Source organism: Mixophyes fleayi, chromosome 5, assembly GCF_038048845.1.
Source record: "Mixophyes fleayi isolate aMixFle1 chromosome 5, aMixFle1.hap1, whole genome shotgun sequence".
NCBI lineage: Eukaryota > Metazoa > Chordata > Amphibia > Anura > Limnodynastidae > Mixophyes > Mixophyes fleayi.
In genome coordinates, this window is record NC_134406.1 from 272,106,623 (window position 1) to 272,123,552 (window position 16,930).

At 39.8% G+C, this 16,930-nt stretch overlaps 1 protein-coding gene across 1 annotated transcript in view; it reads right to left on the reverse strand.

Annotated features, from left to right (window-relative positions):
- WNT3A (Wnt family member 3A) overlaps positions 1–9,440 on the reverse strand; it is a 76,120-nt gene extending 66,680 nt beyond the window's left edge. The window contains exon 1 of the mRNA XM_075214146.1: positions 9,131–9,440. Coding sequence (XP_075070247.1) covers positions 9,131–9,201 — 71 coding nt within the window. The 5' untranslated portion in view covers positions 9,202–9,440. The remainder of the gene's footprint in view (positions 1–9,130) is intronic.
- Between the last annotated feature and the right edge of the window lie 7,490 nt (positions 9,441–16,930).

The window sequence follows — 16,930 nt, forward strand, 5'->3', positions numbered from 1 at the left end:
TTCAGCATTTTAAGAAGATCACAAGAAAAGAGTCAAAACTTAATTCTAGAGACGAGAGTCTACCGGTTATTACGTTACCATAGAGACCATTACTGGTGAGAAAGAAGTCTGATAATAATCAATGGGGAATGATAAATATAGTGTGTATGTATATTTACATATGTATGTGTATATATATATATATATATACACACCAATCATCCACAACAAGTGAAGTGAATAACAATAATCTGGGTCCTGATTCATCAAGGTACACAAACGCATCTGCTAAACGGGACTTGAGCTACGTAAAACACCACATACGCAGCGCAAACAGAGCAGATACAGCACTCAAAGTCAACTCAATCTCAAACTCCAACGCAAATATAACGGTTTGCGTCACTCAAAGTATGAAACACAGATGCGTTTGCGTTTGCGTACCTTGATAAATCAGGCCCCTGGTTACAATAGCACCTGACAAAGGGTGGGGGGGGATATATTAGGCAGCAAGTGAACAGTCAGTTCTTGAAGTTGATGTGTTGGAAGCAGGAAAATGGGAAAGTGTAAGGATCTGAGCGACTTTGACAAGGGACAAATTGTGTTGTCTAGACGACTGGGTCAGAGCATCTCCAAAATGTTAGGTCGTGTGGGGTGTTCCCAGTATGCAGTGGTTAGTACCTACCAACAGTGGTCCAAGGAAGGGCAACCGGTGAACTGATGCACGTGGGGAGCGAAGGCGCCCGTCTGGTCTAATCCTACATAAGAGCTACTGTAGCACAAATTGCTGAAAAAGTTAATTCTGTTTATGATAGAAAGGTGTCAGAACACACAGAGCATCGCAGCTCGCTGCGCATGGGGCTGTGTAGCCATGAACCAGTGGTGGAACTACCATTGGTGCAGCAAGTGCAACATTGGGGCCCATGGAGTTATTGGGGCCCCCTGCATGTCAGTTACAGGGGGTTGGGGGCCTCAGTTCCCTCCTTCCCGCCTCCCTGCATCAGGGCCCATAGTTCGCTAGTTCCGCCTCTGCCATGAACGTCAGAATTGGACCAGGGAGCAATGGAAGAAACCTTACCAAGACAGGGGCGCACGCAGGGGGGGTTTCTCGTTCTCCAGAAACCCCTCCCCTCCGCGAACGAACAGGTGCTAAACATTGCCCCTACACAGCAGCACTGTACTGTACAGCAGCTGCGGCGCTGTCACAGAAGCGTACTACAATACAGCACTGCCGCGGATGCTTTTTTGACAGCGCCGCGGCTGCTGTACAGTACAGCATCTCCAAAATGGAGCTGCTGCGCATGCGCGGCCGTATGCGCAGCAGCTCTCTCTCTATATCTTTTTTTTGGGGGGGGGGGGACTTAAAAACCCTGCGTTTGCCCCAGCAAGAGGTACCCCAGGAACCTCCAATTGGCTGCAGAGGACCAGCACTCCCAATAACTAATGGTACCAAATATGCTTCTCAAACAACAATACAGAAATGAAAGTTGCTCATTCAATTTATAGGAATATATATATATATATAGAGAGAGAGAAAGAGAGATATAAGACAGACAGACAGCCAAATAGATAAATAGATATGAGATAGATACATAGATAGATAGATAGATAGATAGATAGATAGATAGATATGAGACAGATAGATAGATAGATAGATAGATAGATAGATATGAGATAGATAGATAGATAGATAGATAGATAGATAGATAGATATGAGATAGATAGATAGATAGATAGATAGATAGATATGAGATAGATAGATAGATAGATAGATAGAAAGATATGAGATAGATAGATAGATAGATAGATAGATAGATAGATAGATAGATAGATAGATAGATACCTAGATAGATAGATAGATAGATAGATAGATAGATAGATAGATATGAGACAGATAGATAGATAGATAGATAGATAGATAGATAGATAGATAGATAGATATGAGATAGATAGATAGATAGATATGAGATAGATAGATAGATAGATAGATAGATATGAGATAGATAGATAGATAGATAGATAGATAGATAGATAGATAGATAGATACCTAGATAGATAGATAGATATGAGACAGATAGATAGATAGATAGATAGATAGATAGATAGATAGATATGAGATAGATAGATAGATAGATAGATAGATAGATAGATAGAAATGAGATAGATAGATAGATAGATAGATAGATATGAGATAGATAGATAGATAGATAGATAGATAGATAGATAGATAGATATGAGATAGATAGATAGATAGATAGATAGATAGATAGATAGATAGATAGATAAATTATGTATTCTTATCTTTCTGACCACAATCTGTTCTGTGTATGTAACGGGTGAGACGTTGTGTCAGGTTCTCTTGTATGAAGACAATAAAACAAGAGTATGAGGAATTCAATTGTGTTTTAAAAGAAGTTCCCCCCACGGAGGGTGTCAGAGCTGCTCACTGGCCTTTTATCCCAAAGTGATAAATTGTCCATTTTAAGAAAGCTGGAACAAGACATATTTGGGTTGAGCTGTCCTCCTGAATGACACTGAATAAATAATTAACACACACGTGAAAGGAGAACGGACTGTGTTACATTTGTGGGTTAGTGATCACCTGTAGAGGCCACACAATAGCTGAAGGAGACAATTCTCTATAAGACGTTTACATATTATGGACTTGCTCCTCCATGCACATGGCCCCTAGATCACACACACCACGCGGGATCTTTTCACTACTCACAAACATTTACTCATTAAACACCCCCAGAAACGTGCACCAGACTTTAAGAGTCTGCATGGGGAACATTTAACTGCAGTGAAGACATAGAATAAAGATCTGTTATAAAGGATTCAGAAAGAAAAATGAATCACTTGATCACCTTATGATATTGGACAAGTCACTATGTTTGCTTTCCACCCTGTGTCTCCTCCGCCAAAATTAGTATGTTAGCTCACTGGGCCAGAGAATGTGATTCTGTGTACAACGCTGCGTATAATCTATGGAAAGAATACTGTTCCTTCAAAAAGAAATCAGTTCATCTTATGATACAAGAATCACTTGTGACAAACATAGGAACCAACTGTTTAACGATTGGGGGTGCTACGCTATGCCCATAAGACTGAAAAATGCCATGCGTAGACCTGGTTAGTGGCAGAGACACCACAAATATTGGGGTTCTCAAGCACCCACAAATATAACACAGATTTTGTACAAACAGCACAACATAACTCACCTCTGTGTATATTATCTATCATACAGGAGCACAGATATACATGTACATGAAGAACTCTCTCATATTCTCTCCGTACCAAATGTATTTATTTATATAACAACAACAAAATTATAAACAATAGTTTGGACATAGGATTACTGTCTGAATTGTCTCTGCACTTTACATATTCACCGAAGTACAATTATCTGCAGGAAACTCCAATGTTTTTAAATAATCTTTCTGTAAATGTAAATTACAAATAAAATCCTCCGACTTTATTGTATGTTTAAATGGGAGGTTCTTAGCTATATCTATTGAGCATGCTCTTTCCAAAATTATTATGTTCTGCTATTAAACAAATTAGAGATGATATTTTAATAAAAAGAAATGTGTACAAACATTTTATTTCTTAACTGATGTTACAAGTAAAAACTATACACACACACATATATATATATATATATATATATATATATATATATATATATATATATATATATATATATATATAGCCAAGAGTTAACAATTTAGATGTAGGTAGAGATATTCTCTATTAGAAGTACTTGTTGTGAAGTTGGTCCTGGGCACAAGGGGGGTTTACAACCACACAGCAAACTAAGAGTCTTTTTCCATTGCAGTTGTAAGTCTTTTAAATTTAATTTAATCGTTTAATTAAACAGATGGTAAAGTAAAAAAGCATAAAAATTTAAAAATGAATTGATCACATTTTCTCTGCGATTTTTCGACATCTCAATAAACTTGAATCTGCAGAGAACAGACATTCCCTATAAGAAGTGGGAACTGCATTTCAAAAAGTGGAGCTTTATCTGTGTTAAATGGACATCCATGTAAACTGCCCTATAGAAAACAATGTGATGTATTCTTATGTCTGGTTAAAATGCATAAAAATGTAATTTAAAACACCACCAGTGTACACAGGACCTTAATCTGTGTAAAATTGCAGGAGCTTCTAATTTAGTTGTTCCCATGTAATAATTTATTCCAAAGAGCAGTTGAATCCCACAGATAAGAACACATTTCTCTAGCAAATGAACTGTTTTAAAGTTTTTGAAGCTCCTGAGATGTAAGAGTCACTGCCCGCAGGGCGAGATGACACAAATGTATTTAATGTCACTTAACTGGAAGCGCACAAGCAGCTGTGACAGCATATAAATCAGCGTTTTACCCTACGCGGTCCCACGATGAGCACAGTTTCCTGCATTCACACCTTGGGCCAAAAAATATTTAGATTTTAAAAAAAATCACCTTTAAAAAATGTTCAGTTTCTTTTTTTTTTTCCCTCTTACACGTGTCAGAATTTGTCCAATTGCTTCTCCGCCAAAGGGTAACTGTAGATTAAAATCACGTTAACCCTTAGTGTAAGCGTGCAATTCAAAGGCCTTTGTCTGCTGATAAGACCATTTGCCGGGCCTGATCGCCCAGCAGCACATTCAGTTACGGAGTATCGCACATTCCTGTGGAATGAAGAGGGTTAATGCTGTGTCGCTTTGTCAACAGACGAAATTGCGATATATTTAGGCAATCCAGGAAAATGGAGACAGACGTGCGTTTCAAACGAGAAACAAAACAATGTGACAAAGATATTTGGTCTTAGGCAGTCTAACAGAAATTCTAGATATAAGGAATAATTAGTTGCTGGTTATGTCAGTTCATAAGCCTCAAGGTCAAGGGGCGGAGCCTCTAATTGCATAAGTCTAGTCTCCCCGACAAGTTTTATGTATGGTGCCCAATGCCCAGGCTATCCACTATTAACAAGGGCACAATATAAATCAGAGAGTTTATTAGTGATTGAGCGTAAAATTAGATCCCAATTGTAAAGCGCTACGGAATTTGCTGGCGCTATATAAATAAATGTTGATGATGATGATGATAGCACTGCAAATGGGCAAAATTTTCTGATCCACAAAATATTTATCTCATTCCGGCATCTGGCCACAAAATTTTGCACATTTTGATCTTAAATCCCACTCGCCTCGGCTTCATAGACTGTAAATCCCACAAAGTGCTAAGCTGCAAAACGGCGTTTTGCTTAATGGTGCAGAAAATGCGTAACTCAAGATTGTATCGCCGAAACTGCGCAACTTCTCCAAATTATATTTGTGCTAAATGTGGCCACAATTTCACTGAACTCTACCCAGCACAGACAGAAAATAAGCACTGGTTTATTTTTATAAATAAGAACTTTTATACAAATGTAGTGAATAGGATTTTTATCCAGAAAACACATTTGTAACAATGACTTGATACACAGCAAATCTTCACAGTAACTTGGATGCCACAGAGTGATGGTTTCTATTAATCTTCCATCAAGTTAAATGTAAATTCACATACTGACAGCATGCATATAAAGTCTACACAAACCATTTCATTAAACTAATTTATGTTGTGAATTATATAAATTATTTTATTTTTTTTATTATTTTGAACATGCAAAGGACTGTACTGTGTTGACCATGGATAAAACCAGTAAAAACAATATTTATAATCTGTAGTGTCTAAATGAGCAGAATTCAATAGTAAGCTTTTGTGGCTACCTAGGTCTCATCGTCATCCATATCACTGATTCGAGAACAAATTATACCCAAGAAATAAAGTTAAATACATAATTTGTGTTTGATACACGGGCATTGTAGACAATGTGCACATAACACTTTCCATTCCAGAAAAAGTTACAGTGTCACAAAATTCAGTGGATAATTCCGTTACAGTTGATTCTTCATTTAAAATTGAATTTCTTCACGTCACTACGAAAAAATTTAAATATAATCTAGAAAGTAAAGATATATCTAGTATAGTACTGCATTTAAAATATTAGCGAGATTATTCACCTGAATATAATAATACATTTCGTTCCTTATGATAGTTTTATTAAGAAAAAAAGATTTATATATATATATATATATATATATATATATATATATATATATATATATATATATATATATATATATATATATACATTTATATATAGAAAAGCAATGTAGTTTTCTATTTGATTAGAGGATTTTCTGGCAAATGTGGCACTTATATATATGGATAGAATGTATTTTGTATGGACAGATTTGCTGTGTATATTCCTAATGTATGTACACATTCATGCATATACATATAAAATATGTTTTATACATTGAGAGCTATGCAAATTGCAAAATAATCCTATGATCCTGGTTTCTATATATTCTTGCAAATTTGCAAATATACCAGAAACATCCTTATCAATGACTCTAATTTAATAGATACAAATGGACAGATAGAAGATATACATTCCTATGTATACATGTGATTTTTCCCCCCCTGTGAATGTCTTTTATTTAACTGGCTCCTGCTCTGTAGCAGAAAAGTAGGGACTTGTATCTTTGTGGGGAGGTGACAGGCAATATTTATGTAGGTTACAGTGGAATGCCTTTCCTTTGACAGATGCAGGAATGCAATGATGGTTTGTAATTATAAGCTGTATAATAACTGTGAATAAAACATTGCTCATTATTGAGTGCTGGCCAGGTGTTCTCTCTGCCTGTCTTATCAAGAGTGCATTTGCATTTTATTGCCTTGTAATTGAAATGGATTCCCTCTCACAGACATACCTGAGATTACACACTTCCACCCAGTGTGCTAAACTAACTTCACCACAAACAACAAACTCTGTAATACACACTATTATACTAAATATCTGCAGTGTGATACAATGTAATCACTTCCACAGAACGTTCCAAGAGATACATAAACATAAATAAACACAACTGGAAGATAGATACCAATAATAATAATATAATACAAAAGCAGGTTTGGGGGAGGTGTCATTGTACACAGATCAGCTTGGTAGCATTATTTATATATAACACTTCAATGCTCATTAAACAAACACTGACACAAGACACAACCTCGGTCCCTGTACAGGGAGGTAATTGGTGATTAGCTTGGCAAGATTACTTTGTTAATTGCAACACAATCTTTATATTGCTAAAAATGTAATTCCCGTGTTTTCACTTGGAATGAAGCTGTCCCAGGCCCCTCTCTCTGCATCTACTTGCCTTGTCAAGCCCCATTTAGTGAATGATCTTTGCGGTGAGTTTATAATTATATATGTGGCTCTCAGCTACAGTGAATATCTTTTGTACAAACAGACTCCCAAGTGCTAATCAAATACCTGCGCTACTTCTAAAAGTAAATACCTTGCGAGACATATCTCCCTTCACCTCCTCGGGCGTGTTGCTCAGTCAGGCAGAGAGACTCACTGCACACCTGCCCTCCTTACTGGGACACGCTGCACCCGAGATTCGTGCTGTCAGCGCTATTATTCCGCTTAGGGCGAACACTGGACCATCCGCTCACTGGTGCTGATCACTGCACCTAAACCCACCACTGACTGCACCCGGCTCTAGTGAGGCTGTTCAAGGACTCAAACCTGCTTGTAGACTCCTTAAACTGGGCTAGTGCCTACTTACTGCACCCTTGTAGCACTGTAAGGAATCATCTGCATCCTACCTGCACTGCAGCACATTGCATCCTTCCAGCACTGGAGTACACTGCATCCTACCTGCACTGGAGCACACTGCATCCTACCTGCTGCACTGGTGTACACTGCATCCTAGCTGCACTGTAGTACACTACATACTAACAACACTGGGGTACACTGCATCCTACCTGCTGCACTGGAGTACACTGCATACTAACAGCACTGGTGTACACTGCATCCTACCTGCACTGGCATAAACTGCATCCTACCTGCACTGGAGTACACTGCATCCTACCTGCACTGGAGTACACTGCATCCTATCTGCACTGGAATAAACGGCATTCTACCTGCACTGGAGTACACTGCATCCTACCTGCTTTGGCGTTAATGAGTGCCATCTGCAGCCTAGGACTTTTAACACTGCACCCTACCAGCATTGGAGCACCCACAATGTACATCACTTCAGGACCCCCCAATCCCCTTCATCGATCAAACTGATCAGTCATCGATTACTCCTCAGAAATGTGATCAGATGACAAGTGACACAGTTTGGAATATTTTGCAATCTGTCCCCAGCTCCTTCCTAACACCAGATCCCGTCACTGATCCGGTGGATCAATCCCTATAGAACGGATGTGATCTTGTGAGTGAGCGGAATTCTGCCCATAACACAGCAGGTCCTGTATATGACATAGAGACACAATCTATAGCGACCTCCCAATTACACAATAAATCACAGCAGTTACCACTGAAATCACAACCAACACAGCGCAGCACACATAATATATACACAGGCCAACAAACTACACAGATAGCCCAAATATCAACAGATATCCCCAAATCTTGTCCCATCCGATCTTCTCTACAAATATAAAAAAAATATTCATAAACACAATAAGTATTTAAAACATGTAGAACAGGCCAGTATTTCTGTGCGACCACAGGGCAAGTGTCCCTTACAAGTGATTTATTGTAATAACCACAGAGTAATGTAGTATCCATGTGTGTGACTACACAATACACAGTCTGCTTACACTCACTAGTACACGTTGCCCGGTCTTGTCTTACCTGCTGTTATGTGTTTCCCTTACAGCAAGAAAGACAAAAAAAATTCAATAAACAACATAGTTCTCTGCGTTTGTCTTCTATTCCACCTGACTGAGTGGGAAAGAGCACCTTGTATTCAGATCTTGTCAACTTGTATCACTATCTCATTAATACAATCAGCAGCGTTTGTTGTATGTGAGGATCAAAGCGAAGAGAAATGTGATCGCACTGTAACTAATACATCAGCTAACACTGCCACTAAACACACACACACACACTCTGCCCCAGCTACTAACTTGGGGGGTCAATGTAGCATTTGCATTACAAGGGAGTAACCTGCTTATAAATAAACATCCAGCACAAAAAAAACAAAACAAAACAAAACAGAAAAACAAAGCATATAAAAATAAACCGAAAAAAAACAACTTACCACCAAATTGGGTAAGTTGACATAACCTGGTTCAGCCCACATAAAAAGAGCAAATATCCAAAACAAAACATTCTCCAGGAAAGTTTGTGAGGTTCAAACAAACAGCAAAGTTTTAATTCCTTCTCCTTCTTCTTTCCACGCAGCGTTTAAAAAAAAAAATATGAATTAAAAAAAAAATGAGCAAAACAAAAATAGTTGTATAATAATATAATGAGGAATATTTACAGTGATAGACCCGGCAGGTATATAGCTTGGCTCCTTTTAAAAGAAGAAGAGGGTGGTTACTGCTTTCAGCCTAGACAGAAGCATAGAGGAGGCAAATATTAAAAAAAAAAAAAAAGTTTGGAGCTGCTCTCTGTAAGGACCCAATCAGCACTTATTGCCAAAGGGGATTTGTGATGACACTTGTATTTCACTGTCAATCAGGACAGCCGAGTAAGGAATGAGCTAATTGCGAGAAGATAGTGTTTTAATACTCATTAAGGCATGTTGGCCCACAAGCAGTGGTAAAATGTCCTTTAAAAAGGGGTGGAAGATTTAAGGGAGTTTAAATAGACAAGGGAACCCCTGTGGTTTGGGTAGCTATAACAACCTGCCCGGATCTCACTCCCGGGGTAGAACGCTCTAAAATGCAAAATGTCAGTGTGAAGAGCTAGGTCCCTTTATTTCAGCATTTCCTGAGATGTGCTGCTGACCTGTTTATTTATCCTTTTCTTTATTTTAGGATTCTAATTTATGTTATAGTTCTGGTTTTTTTTTTATTAGCAATATAAGTATAAGAAAGCCCCAAACCGATGTATACTTTGTTTCAAGTAATTGCAAATAAACATTCCAAATAATCCTTGTTTATTTCTTTTGAAATAATAAGTGATATACATTATAATGATAATTTTATTGATGCATTGGCAGGCGGTGACATGTCATCATTATGCTATATATATATATATATATATATATATATATATATATATATATATGAGATTATTTTTTTCTTAACAGAAAGACAATTTTAAAGAGAATAATATATACTTGTATTATTGTAGCATAAATAAATAAATGACTTGATATACAAATGTTTATTTTTATATATTTAGCTTTCATAACAATTTAAAATGCATGCATTTATTTCTCTGTTAATATTGATTTAAATATCCAATTGTGTTTCTCTGTTTATGCTATTGTGAGTTCTAAATATCTCTAAATATATATATATATATTACATAGAACAATCAACTGCTGGACATGGAATTATTGGACCCTGCATTTTATGTCATCTCAGTGGAGGATAAAACGGGGGCTCCTGAGTGACCCCTCCCATCTGATTTATTAACTTGTATGGACAACACATATTCATCTTATCTCTCCCTCCCCCACCTCCCTCCTCTAATCTCTCCCCTTCTCCACTCTAATCTCTCTCCATTCTAATCTTTCTCTGTCTCTCCCTCTCTCTCTCTTACTCCATGTCTCTCTCTCCATTATAATCTCTCTCCTCTAATCTCTCTCTCTCTCTTACTCCATGTTTTTCACCATGTCTCTCTCCACTCTAATTTCTCTCTCTCAACTCTAATCTCCTTCTCAACTCTAATCTTTCTCTCTCTCCACTCTAACCTTCCTCTTTCTCTCCACTGTAATCTCACTCTCTCCACTTTAATCTCTCTCTCTCCACTGTAATATATCTATTTCTCTTTCACTCTAAGGGGTAAATGTATCAAGCTGAGAGTTTTTCAGCGGGTTTGAAAAACCAATCAGATTCTAGTTATAATTTATTTAGTACATTCTACAAAATGACAGCTAGAATCTGTTGGTTGCTATAGGCAACATCTCCACTTTTAAAACCCGCCGGAAAACTCTCAGCTTGATACATTTACCCCCAAGTCTCTCTCTCTACTTTCATCTCACTCCATTCAAATCTTTGTCTCTCACTCCATCTTTCTCCCTCCACTGTAATCTATCTCTCTTTCCATTCTACTCTCTCCCTCACCCCATGTTTCTCTCACACTCCATGTCTTCTCTCCATTCTAATCTCTCTTTCTTTCCACTTTAAACTCTCACTTTCTCCACTCTAATTTTTTTCTCTTTCAATCAATATCTCTCTCTCTCTCTCTCACTCTCTCTCTCTCTCTCTCTCTCACTCCATGCCTCTCCACTATAATATGTCGCTCTTCACACTAATCTCTCTCTTTTCTATTCTCTCCTCTCTCCACTGTTTCTTTCATCTCACACTCTATGTCTCTCTCTCCACTCTAAATACTCTCCAGCCTAATCTCTCCCTCTCTCTCACTCTGTATCTCTCTTTCTCTCTCTCTCTCTCCCTCTCTCTGTCTCTCATTCTCACTGTCTGTCTCTCTCGCCCTCTCTCTGTCTCTCGCTTTCTCTCAGTCTGTCTCTCTCTCCCTCCCTCTCTCTCTCACACACTCTGTATTTCTCTTTCTCTCTATCTCTCTCGCTCTCTGTCTGTCTCTTTCTCCCTCTCTCTGTCTCTCGCTCTCTCTCAGTCTGTCTCTGTCTCTTTCTAAGTCTGTCTCTGTCTCTGTCTCGCTCTCTGCCTCTCTCTCTCTCTCAGTCTGTCTCTCTCTGTCACACTTCACACACTGATAGATGTGAATACAGTGAAAGTGTCTTTTTGCTTTTTCAGGGATAAAGGGATTAAGATTCAACTATCGATGAAAGAAAGAAAAAGGAAACTGATTTTATTTGCTACTATGAGAGAAATGTGAGCACAAAGTAACAATTAAAACACTAATTCATTACAGTTTCCATTCTCAAAAAATGTTTTGCTTTTAGCTTAAATCTCTGAAATAATGCAAAATTGTATCGTATAAGTCACATCCATGAAAGAGTCACATTGTGTTCTGTTCTTAGAGGTGTAAAATCCCATCCTGCATCTGTACATAAAGTCGTCTCACTGTCATTATTTGATTGCCCATTTACCGCCATAATGTGGAAATGGCCACAAAAGTGAAAACTATCAAATGATCGATTATAAATATGTCTCACTAAACATGTAACATATGTCACAGCCACTTACCTGGGTTTTTACTATCAGCAGTATATAGTCCCTCTAGGTGTATAATACAAGCGCACGTATACAGTACATTAGCGTGTCACTGAACTGCGTGAGGTATATCAGTTTATATCACTTGTGCACTTACCGCCTTCTCTGACATGTCTCAGTTTCTGGAAGTCTTTATTACATGTTACACGTGTGAAGCTTTTAATTACAATTTGTCCCATTAAACGCACAGGATGAGACGTGAAGATTGTCAGCTCTTGAGTCCCTTTATCTCATTTCAATAATCTCGCTCTGCAAAAGGAAATAATGTTTTTGCACCACTCCACAGAACTAGGATGGACGATGCGCCTACTCAATACAAGGAACGCCCTGATTGCGCGCAACTCCTTCACTGCGCAAATGTCCACTGTTCTGCTAATGCCTCCATCCTGCGCTCCAAAACTATGCGCTTTGGCGGAAATCTTGTGGCACTCGCGCTAATCGAGTTGCACAACAGGGCCAAAGCGGATTTTGTGCCGCACATGGGACATTTTGCTCTACGTAAATTAACCTGCAGTGATTGATACTGGTACATTGTATTGAAGCTCATAAATCCTTTTCTGTAGAGCTTTCCAGCGATTCTGCATTTTTGCTTTCTTATTTTATATCTGCAATAAGTGTAAAGTGTTTACAGGCCTGGCGCATGGACCCTAGGCACCCCCTCCCTGTTTACCTGTGGGGGTGGGGCTTCATGTTTTCTTATTGGGAGTATAGCACTGTGACATCATAGCAAGCGCTGTGACATCATAGCCAAGCGCCACACTCCCTGCCCATTTCCAACATGGCCTGCAGCTTCACAGGGGACCCTCCCTGTCTGCGGCTGGGGATCAGCTTGGAGGCACCATCATCATCATTTATTTATATAGCGCCACTAATTCTGCAGCGCTGTACAGAGAACTCATTCACATCAGTCCCTGCCCCATTGGAGCTTACAATCTAAATTCCCTAACATACACACACAGACAGACAAAGAGAGACTAGGGTCAATTTTGATAGCAACCAATTAACCTACCAGTATGTTTTTAGAGTGTGGGAGGAAACCGGAGCACCCGGAGGAAACCCACACAAACACGTGGAGAACATACAAACTCCACACAGATAAGGCCATGGTCAGTAATTGAACTGATGAACCCAGCGCTGTAAAGCAGAAGTGCTAACCACTGAGCCACAGCATAACCTCGGGTCCCGTCTTGTGAGCGACATTCCAGATTCTCTGCTGACAAAAGACATGTTGGCATCCTTGCCACTGCTAACTGGGTTTGGCTGGGTTTATGGGGAGTAAATCTGGCCTAGACAGATTGGCGTGTGACCTATGTTTGTATTTTGGAACGTGGACAGACACTCAGATGCCCAACAATATTTCGGATGATCAGTCCTGGTACCTGGTAGAGAGATTGTGGTTGAATTCTCAGGGAGTTGGGTGGTCGGATAAGTGGTTGGGGGCACTGTTGGGTGGGTAGTTGGACATGTTTTATCTCCAATGATGGGTGTGTATGAACGGCACCCTGAGGGTAGAAGGGCTGTGAGAATAGTGGTTAGTGACATATTTATTACCCTGGTTGGTGTAAGATCACGTTACTGCTGAAGAGTGGGGGCTTAGACACCGGAAGGGGGGGGCTATATGAATCTACCATGACGCACAAGGCCCAGCAGAAACAGGTCCGTATCCTGATGCGTCTCAGCTAATAAAACACAGAGACGGCCGTGAAGATGCTGTGACTGCTGGGATTGGCATTCAGTAAAAACATTCAGTAAAACACTCGTTGTTTTGTTGTTTTCCCCCCCAGTTCCGCTTATTGATAGGAAGAGACTCCAGGCCTGTAGTGTTTTATACTCCCAACAGCTGTTTTCTCCCAATCAACTTGCCCACTGCTGTTTCTTATTGTCTACCGACCCCAATAAATGTTCCTGGTGTCACTGGATTGTTGGGTAAAAGCAGCGAGACTGTAAAATCCCCAATTAAGGTGATACTTGTAACAATCTAATCCCTGTAGTAGGGTCGGCTCCAATTACCTCATCGGATGAAACTATTACATCAGCGGATGAACTCACAGCCCCGACGGGTAATTTCTGTGCACAGAATAATCACCCTACCGCTCAGTTAGTGGAAGGATGGTTCACCAACTTCATCATTGCTTTTCGTGGTGTCCACCTTTAATGTTTACAGCATTGAAAGCTCTGAGTTCAGGTCGTGGGAAATCCCCCGGTTATAAATATGACGGATATGAGCTTATTGTCTCATTACCTATGATTTGTTATTTTGCCAAGAAATGGATATATACACCTAGAAGAGGATGCCTGCGGTGCCAGCCTGGACATAGGTCAGCTATAAAGATGGTGATTGAGGGCACTGTGGGGGGGATTTTATTTAAAAACAACATTTTAAAACGTTGTCTGTGTATCACTTACATATTTCCCTGGTACAGTACAGGTCCCATCGGACCCTGGGTGCCAAGGCATGCTGACACATGTGGACCAGCAAGCGCTAGTATGTCTAGGCAGCCTTGGGTACGCTGGCACTTGCATTACTACTTAGCAGCCATTGCATGCTGGTACATGTAGTGCATCATGGATAAAAAAATTATTTAAATACACTTTTTACATATCATACCAGGTGTGGGAATAACCCTAGTGCTATTCAGTATGGGGGTGGTTAAATGGGGGGGGGGGTATGGTTTTGCAGGGCACGGTCCCCTAGGGAATCCAGACCCCTGCTGATTGGCCTACAGCTGGTTATAGCAGAGAGAACCCACTATATCTATTTTACGGCCGTTGAGTATCGTACGGTCTTGACATATGTTCCGCTATAAGTGTATCTTACTAAATTGTGCGCATCTTAAGATACATGTGTTTCAGAATACATAGTAGACTACAGGATGCAATTTATGTTTGTGTTTTAAGAGTAAATTGCATCTAACTGTGCATTAGGGAATGAGTGATATAATATCACTTATCCAGCGTTTTTAATGCCCACACGGACCGCCAGCCACTCACATACAGTTTCTTACATGTGAAGTTGACGGTTGTTACTCCTGGATGTCGGTGTTACGCTGGGGGTCGTACCGCTTGGTTATGATGTCACGGCTCAGTCCCACTCTCCTGGTCTGAGGAGCAGAGGGTGTCAGGTAAGAAGCAGCGAGGGTAGCGGGCATCAGGGTGGGACCTGCCTCTGGGTGGGAGAGGGCCGCTGCTTAGGACACCCCAGGACTTGTTCAGCTAAAAAATCCTGGTCCACAGCCAAGCCCTCTCTCCCTCTATCCCTAATATCCTGAACCTATCTTCTAATACTATTGTAAGAATGTTATACAGCCCCAATGACCTGTGTTTAATACAGCATATTATAGCCGATCCCTCCAACAGGAGGGCCCCCCGAATATCTCAGCATCAGCCCTGAATGAGCCTTGATGAGTGTTCAAACTACAATTCTTCTTTACCTAAAATTTCTATCAGAGGGTACATGAATAGGATCCCTCAACTGATTGTCTTGGAACATGCAGTAAAAGCCGTCACTTTTCCCTATTTTGGTTTATAGAGGTGGGTGGAATTCCTAACACCTACTTGAGAAACGGGCAACATTGTCCCCATTTACAAAGCTGCTGTGGCCAATAATATATTATGTCCCTGGTCACTGCCGCTCTGCAATGACTTCTATAGTGTCCAGGGGTAATTTTTTAATGGGTATTTTTCATGTTGTTTTGTGTTTTGTTGGATTGTTTTCCAGTTGGATTATGTCGGATCAAGAAAGATATATATTTTTGGGATAGACATAAGGATATCCTTACAAAAGAACTAAGGATTTGAGGTTATCATAGGTTAAAAAATGGGCAGACTAGATGGAGCAAGTGGTTCTTATCGCCCGTCAAATTTTATGTTTCTTGTTTCTATATCTATTTTATTAAAGCGGTAAATGATGTAGTGACGGTTTACAAGGGATTGTGGTGTCTGGAGTTTGTTTCAAAATTGTGTTCATATATTATACTGGCACCGCTATGGGGGCAAATTTGCTACTCTCCTTCTTGTGCTTTAATACAGACCCCACAGCACAAGAGTTCTAGTACTCTTCACCAAAAGGCTGGTTGGCTCTGGGGGGGGGGGGGGGTACATCCCAGGGCATCCCTGTAGGGGGGGCATCCCTGTTAATTGCATCCCCATAGAGGCACCAGGGTGGGGCAGTTATTCTAAGAACCTGACGGTGCCCTTATGATGAAACCAGCCAGACTGTTTAGTGTTGGACTACTTGGAAACTTAGTACGTGGCATGCTCATTTTTTTTCAAATATTTATTTATTTTTGTGTACAGCATTGTCCCTGTAAAAATCAGGATTGTCTTTGGGATTGTAGTGGTCATTTTCTTTTTCTTGTTTATTCATTTGTGGCACTACCTGTAATACCGTGAAATTTGCTGCGATTTGCGGAGTTTGAGCCAAAATGTGTCAGAATCGTGGCTAGAAAATTTCTGGGGTATCACAGACTTCCTTTTATCTACAGCAAAAGCCATTAAGACCCATTTAACCCATCTCAGTCCGACCTTTGGTTGACCTTCGAAAAGTGGAAATTTTGGTGTTGAATGTGTGATTTTTTTGGGCGTTACAAAAATCTCTACAAGAGGATGTTCCAGTTTTTGTTATAAAAAAGTGGATCCAAACCCTTTACCCACCGCTCTAACCAGGTTACTTTTTATTCTTACAGGCAGTTTGAGGTTAACAGTGTCTTGGCCCCATGTCCTCCCTACGAGATGCAATGAATCAA